Here is a 7,224-nt window from a genome sequence, read left to right on the forward strand (position 1 = left end):
GGATCAAACTATGTTTGGCTCCTAGGTAGCAGGCTTCTCAGATGGTGAATGAGTGAAAATGGATTAGATTACATGTCTTATTGCTTGGTGATGGGACCGTACTATTTCTGTGAAAAAAAAAACTTATATATTTTATTTGTAGTTTAATCTAAATTGATTTTTACAAAGTCAATGTAAAGTCTCTTAGACTACCAAGAAGCAAAAAAGGTTCTCGATGTTTACGCTACAGCTCCCCCTCTAAGTTTGGACCCCTAGCTTTGAATAACAAAAAGTAATTAAAATGATCACGTTGCATGTGAGCCTAATATAATTCAACCTTTGATGTAATTGGATCTCACATGGGATGTATATGATCTACAGGCCAAGATGTTTTGAGTTCACATGATGCATTTGGTGCACTGATGAATGTGTCTTGAATCTAGCATTGACCACTCATCGAGGTAGTCGTCTTTTGAACTTACAGGGACAGCCTCTAGAAGCAAATTTCAACCGTTAATACATTAACAATAGATTTCACAACTATTTTTATTCACGGGAATTAATGGTTTGGATGGACACGACATCGGGCAGATACATCCATAAGAGGATTAGATCGCTGACTATCAAACAAAACTGTGTTAGATGGTACACAGATTTGGCTTAAACTATTGCACATCCTTGTCCATAGTCCTCCTGTTGATCAAAAGACAAAACGATGGCAGGTAGAGATTAGGGAGATAGAAAGGACAAAACGATGGCCGTTGGGAAGGCAAGATTATAAAAACGGCAGGTCGCTCCCAGTTTGTCACGCTTCATCAACAAGTCTTGGGTATTGCTACATTCTCTCCATAACGTGTTAAGCATTCGCGTGAAGTAAAACCAAACCCCCCGCCGCCCCAAACAAGAAAAAAATGGCGGATGGGGAGGACATCCAGCCCCTCGTTCTTGACATCGGAACCGGAATGGTTAAGGTGAGTCACTTAGTAGATAAGAAATCATGCATGACTATGTGTACATTAGCTTTGTGATTATCCGCACAACTTTTCGTGGACGTGATGCTGTGTTCGCGTGCCGATCGGATTCGACAGGCCGGATTTGCCGGGGACGATGTTCCCAGGGCTGTCTTCCGCAACATCGTGGGCCATGCGAGGCATCCCGGCGTCAAGGTTGGGATGGGCCAGAAAAACGCGTATGTCGGGGACGAAGTCATGTCGAAGAGGCGCATCCTCAACTTGAAGTCTCCGATGGAAAATGGGATCGTGCGCGATTGGGAGGACATGGAGAAGGTCTGGCATCACACTTTCCACGACGAGCTGCGCGTCAATCCCGAAGAGCATCCGGTGCTCCTCACCGAAGCGGCCCTCAACCCTAAGGCCAATAGAGAGAAGATGGCGCAGATCATGTTCGAGACCTTCAATGTCCCTGCTTTGCATGTTGATGTCGGAGCAGCTCTCTCCCTCTACGCCAGTGGCCGTACTACAGGTTTTGTCGTGACCGGAATATTTACATTTCCAAAAATTTTAAAAAGAATAACGATGGAGATACGAAAACCGGTTTATGACTATCATTGACGAAGTAACGTGGAAGCCCGTGGGTCAGTGGCTGGATATGATCCTTTTGTTTAAGAGTCCATCGTTTCGATTTGCCACCACCAGATGAATTAATTTTGCATACCGCCGACGGCATCGATATCTCTAGCATTATTCGTCCCGAAGTTTCCTGTTTGCTTCTTAACGAGAGAATGATTGTTCTTGTCCAGGTATGGTGCTAGATTCTGGGGAGGGAGTGACCCACACAGTGCCGATCTATGAAGGTTACAAGGTGGACCCTTCCGTTAGTTGGCTAAACCTCGCGGGGAGAAGCTCGACCGAAGCTTTGATGAACATCTTAAGTGAGAGAGGTTATCCATCTATAATAACAGAAGATCGAGAAATCGTTTGCGACATCAAGGAGAAGCTCGGGTACGTGGCTCTTGATTACGAGAAGGAGCTTGAAGCCACTGAAAGCAGTTCGACAATTAAGAAACAATATGAGTTACCCGATGGACAGGTCGTAACCATCGGAGCTGAGCGGTTCGAGTGTGCTGAAGTCCTATTCCAGCCGCAACTTGTCGATATGGACATGCCCGGGATTCACGAGGCCGTTCACAGTTCGATCAAGAAGTGTGACGATGACCTCTGGAAGGACCTCTATGGGAACATCATGCTAAGCGGAGGATCGACTATGTTTCCAGGATTCGCTGAGCGCCTCAGTAACGAGATCACCGCCCTCAAGACACGCAACTATAAAGTCAAGGTGGTCGCTCCTCCGGAGAGAAAGTACAGCGTTTGGATTGGAGGGTCCATACTTGCTTCTCTTAGCACATTCCAGACGGTATTTAACTGAACAGATATTTCTGGTCTTGCGCTTTAAGACTTCCAAAGTTTTCTTTTCCTGCCGAAAGTCATCATGGACCATCGTCATAAAACTGTCGAGCGTTTTGATCAAACTGGTAGCACTAAAAAGGGTAACTTAAGCACAAAATCCGCATCATGTTTTTTCCCCCTTTGTCTACTTAAACTTCTTAAAAACTTCCTAATAGAGAAAAGAGTGAAAGTAACAAAGAGGGAAGTACATGTATCACAGTAAATTGAGGACGTTTAGAGTGGTGGGTCTCACCAAATTTATTGGTCTAGACTCATTTATATACAGCTAATTGGTCACTGAATAATTGCTGAGTGTTCCATGGACTAGTTGAGGCATTCATATCACCAAATGACTAGCATAGTCAAATTGTTGGTTGTGTGCAATTCTGATGGCCTTTTTGGTTTCGAAACTATTCTTGATGCAGATGTGGATTTCAAAGGCTGAGTACGATGAAGATGGCCCGTCCATTGTTCACGAAAAGCGCTAGATATGATGCTGTTTTACCTTTATGAGGTTGCAATTTGTGATTCCGGTTTGCCAGATTTGGTTATTGGCGTGGTTTCTAAGTTTGTTTTCCTTCTCTCTCACCGATAGAATAAAGATCTGTCTCGTGGTGTTCATGTCGAGCTCGAGCTCGTTGTACAATCATAATGGAAAAATAAGTCGGTGGTCTTTAGCCTTTCCCATCCTCGCTGAAAGATTTGTACGTGCATGTGTTCGCTTCTTGAAAGGCACGATTAAACTGGTAATCATGAAGATTGGCACGCTACCGTCTGAATTATTCATCCAACATCAATATATTGGCTTGAGAAGAGGAGGTTATTGTAACGTTTTCCTAATGTGGGTTACATTAATTGAGATTGTTATTACCCGCTTACGGGTCTGGTCTAATAAGTTTGGATATAAGATTTCTTAATTGGTCATATATGGGCCCGGCTTGTGTGGGCCGAGTTCGGCTCGGCCCGTTATGAGAGGACCTGGCTGGAAACTCTATAAATAGAGCTGCAGGTCCCTCCTCTGTACCCAACTCTCTCCAATCTCTCTCAAACGCTCTCAAACTCACCTAAGGCTTCCGTGAGTTGGCTGAGGCGGTCTCATAGCGCCGGGACTTCGGGGGGTGACAGGGGAGAAGACCTACGGCACCGGTTCATCGTCATTTCCGCATCCAGACCGATGGAATCCAAATCAGGTGCACAAATTCTATCCATCATTTTACCGTACCGTTAATATCTCGCTATGGTGATCCTAGGGCACTCGGTCGAGCCATACGGGCCGGCCAACATGTGGTATCAGAGCCGCCATAGTCGAGAAACGGGCCGGTACTGTTCGTATGTGGTTTTGATTTTTTCATCCGTTGAATGTTAGAATAAATCACATAGATGGATAGATCGTCGCGAGACGAGAAAAATGAGTGGTCGCAGGCCACCAGGGGCCGCCGGGAGTGGCCGCACGCGCCGGGGCATGGGAGAGCCCCGGCGACACACACGCGGCCACGCGCAGGTGTTCCCAGGCTCGTGCAACGCACGCGCTAGGGTTTCCGCGAGCCGGGTCGATCCGGCTGACCCGACCCGACTCCGGATTTGACCCAGACCCGACCCGTTGACCCAACCCAAGGTCCAACCTATTGACCCGACCCGGGGATTGACTTGACCCGAACCCGACTGTTGACCGAACCTGGCCAACTCTGACGGACGGCAGTAAGCCGGGCCGCCGGCAGCGCCGACCTGCTTCGGACCGGGTCGGACCGGCTTTTTTGGTCGACTTAGGTGCCGGCGCGTGAGGCCCACACGCCTCACCTTCATGAGGCGCGTGAGGGCGCGTCCGGCCTCCGTTTGGAGCGTGCAAGGTACCGGCGTGCTCGTATAAGGATTATCTACACTGTGGTATATTTATTTTACATGTTTGATACTTTTAAGGATGTGAAAATACATATGGAACCCTATATACATGTATTTTTATGGTATATTTTCGTATTTTCTTGTATTTCTCTATGGTTTAAGAGATACAGATTAAAGCTTACATGTATATGATGACTTAAGGACATGTAGATCATGTTTCATTGATAGTATGTATAAGGTTTGACATATATCAATGTATAAAGTAATGTAATTAGCATGGTATGTAATTTTAGAGACATTGCCAATATCTTCCAGTCTAGAATTACATCTATATAGTATATGTGAGACATAAAGTTTATATCCTTAGTATGAGAGAGTTTCAATGATTCAATTTGGTAGTGACCGCCAAAGTGGCACACTTAATTGAGTTTGAGAAATATCAGTCTCGTATTGTTAGGATGTCTTCTGTTCTAATGTGTTATCATACTCCCAAAGGAGGTGATTATGTATTGGTTCATGGAGGGATACATGTACAGCATGCGTAAGGAATGACTGATCCTAGTGGTTCATACACCCAAAGGTGGTGAATTCATAAAAGATTGGAATACATTCTCATGGCCGTTGTCATGTAAAGGGTATATAATTGCATGTCATGTATTCTGCCCAAAGGTGATTATATGATGATGTGTGTAACTCTCAGGAAAGTACTCACATGATGCTGATTATAGATATTGCTTGTTTTTAACAGTCACCTTCTCCCTGAACGGCAACTCCATAAATATTGAGGTTCTTACTGGTTCAAACTTTAAGAAATGGAAAGAGGATTTTCTGTTTGGTATGGAGCTGGCAGATATTCATATTGCTCTTACTGAGGATAAGCTAGCAGATGTCACTGCTGAAAGTACGGATATGGAAAAGACACTGAGTGCCGCTTAGGCAAAGAGCAATAGGATTTGCTTGTTACTGATGAAGCGATCCATTAAGGACCATTTGAAAAGTAGTTTTCCAGCTGACTGCACTGCTAAAGAAATGATGGAAACCTTGCAAGCAAGGAACCGTGACTCGTCTAATGCTGAGGCTCGGACATACATGTAGTTACTCAATAATATGAGGTATGATGGTTCAAGTGGGGTTAGGGATTACGTCCTTAGGATGGTAGACCTCCAGACAAAACTAAAGGTCCATGAGATTATTCTTTCTGATGCCTTCATTGTGCATCAAGCCCTGAACACCATTCCTACTGAGTTTGGAATTATAAAGACCAACTATAATTCCCAAGATAAAAAGTGGTCGGTCAATGACCTGATAGTTAGGGTTGTGGCAGAGGAAGAGAAACTGAAGAAAGATAAAGGGAATCTTGCTTTCTATGCCTCTAGTTCCAGTAGCAGGAAGAGTAGTAAGTTCAAGAATCGTACTCAGAAAGGAACTCCTGAAACCACCGGTCATTTAGACAATCTGGGTCCTGAGAAAACACCTTTGAAGAAAAATGGTGTTCACTGCTACTTTTGTAGGAGGAAGGGTCACATGAAGAAAGACTGCAATAGATATAAATCTTGGTTGTCCAAGCGTGAGCAGTCAGGGATTCACAAACAGAAGGAAGCCAAATCAAGATGAATTAAAGCTCACTGTAGGAAACAACAAGAGAGTCGACGTCGAGGTCGTGGGAGATGTCATATTAATTTTGGATTCTGATTTTAATATGATGTTAAGAAACACCTTTTATGTGCCTTCCTTCAGACGGAACTTAGTTTCCGTATCAAGTTTGGATGTTTGTGGCTACTCTTTTGAAATAAAGAACAATGTGGTTTCTATGTTCTTTGATTCAAATAAGGTTGGGTGCTGCAACATATCGAATGGATTGTACATATTGTGTTTATCTCCCAATGATATATACGTCGCTTATACAGCTGAAAGGGTTGTTTCCAAAAGACCTCTACCTAAGGAACAGTCTTATGCATTGTTGCATAAACGACTTGGTCACATTTCTAAGGAAAGAGTGGAAAGGCTGATAAAGATAAACATCCTGCCTACTCTTGAAAGTGACCTAGATACTTGCGTAGATTGTTGTAGGGGTAAGATGACCAAGATAAAGAAGAAAACCGCAGTCCGTAGTTCTGACCTTTTGGAAGTCATTCACACTGACATCAGTGGACCCTATACGGCAACATTGTGTAGAAATTTCTATTTCATCACATTTACAGATGACTATTCCCGATATGGTTATCTGTTCTTGATTAAGGAGAAGTCTGAGTCTCTTGACAAGTTCAAGATTTTTCGGACTGAAGTCGAGAAACAGCTGGGAAAAGTCATAAAGGTTGTCAGGTCTGACCGAGGTGGTGAGTATTATGGCAGTCATGGCGATGCTGGACAGCTGAAAGGGCCATTTGCCAAATACTTAGAAGATTCAGGAATAGTGGCTCAATTTACTATACCCGGGAGTCCTGAACAAAACGATGTGGCCGAAAGACGGAATCGCACCCTTATGGACATGATGAGGAGTATGATTAGCAGGACGAACTTACCTGATTTTCTGTGGGGTGAAGCCTTGAGAACAGCTTTCTACATTCTAAATCGTGTTCCTACCAAGGTTGTTCCAAAGACTCCTTTTGAATTATGGACTGGACGTAAACCTAGCCTAAATCATCTTAAAGTTTGGGGGTATCCTGCAAAAGTAAAGTTATACAATCCAACATTGAGCAAGTTGGAATCCAGAACCACTCGATGTTATTTCGTATCTTACCCAGATCATTCGAAGGGGTATCGGTTTTACAGTCCCCATGGAGGCACAAGAATTGTCGAATCACAGGCGGCGAAGTTTACGGAATTTGATGTGGCGAAGGAGATAGTTGCTCTCGGACCATTGAGGATAATAATATGGTAGGTACTACGGTGTCGATTTCTCTACTGTATAGACGATAATGGAGACCCATACACCCTGGGCGGGCTGTTGTGGTGGAGGCACAAGAATTGTCGAATCACAGACAGCGAAGTTTCTGGAATT

At 44.1% G+C, this 7,224-nt stretch overlaps 1 protein-coding gene across 1 annotated transcript; it reads left to right on the plus strand.

Annotated features, from left to right (window-relative positions):
* The first annotated feature begins 890 nt into the window (after nucleotides 1-890).
* On the plus strand, nucleotides 891-2,872 carry LOC115690018 (actin-7-like). Its single transcript, XM_030616238.2, has 4 exons — nucleotides 891-950; nucleotides 1,068-1,461; nucleotides 1,739-2,352; nucleotides 2,810-2,872. The coding sequence occupies exons 1-4, from the start codon at nucleotides 891-893 to the stop codon at nucleotides 2,870-2,872; spliced, it is 1,131 nt and encodes a 376-aa protein (XP_030472098.2).
* Nucleotides 2,873-7,224: the final 4,352 nt, after the last annotated feature.

This window comes from Syzygium oleosum, unplaced genomic scaffold (assembly GCF_021117445.2).
Source record: "Syzygium oleosum isolate NSW1041296 unplaced genomic scaffold, Sole_v2.1 Sole_v2.14, whole genome shotgun sequence".
Lineage (NCBI taxonomy): Eukaryota > Viridiplantae > Streptophyta > Magnoliopsida > Myrtales > Myrtaceae > Syzygium > Syzygium oleosum.

Excerpts from the sequence above, each read along its gene's own strand:
- LOC115690018 (XM_030616238.2), top strand. The coding sequence starts at position 891 with ATGGCGGATGGGGAGGACATCCAGCCCCTCGTTCTTGACATCGGAACC. Across the intron at positions 1,462-1,738 it reads CGCCAGTGGCCGTACTACAG|GTATGGTGCTAGATTCTGGG; the intron begins GTTTTGTCGTGA and ends GTTCTTGTCCAG. Across the intron at positions 2,353-2,809 it reads CTCTTAGCACATTCCAGACG|ATGTGGATTTCAAAGGCTGA; the intron begins GTATTTAACTGA and ends TTCTTGATGCAG.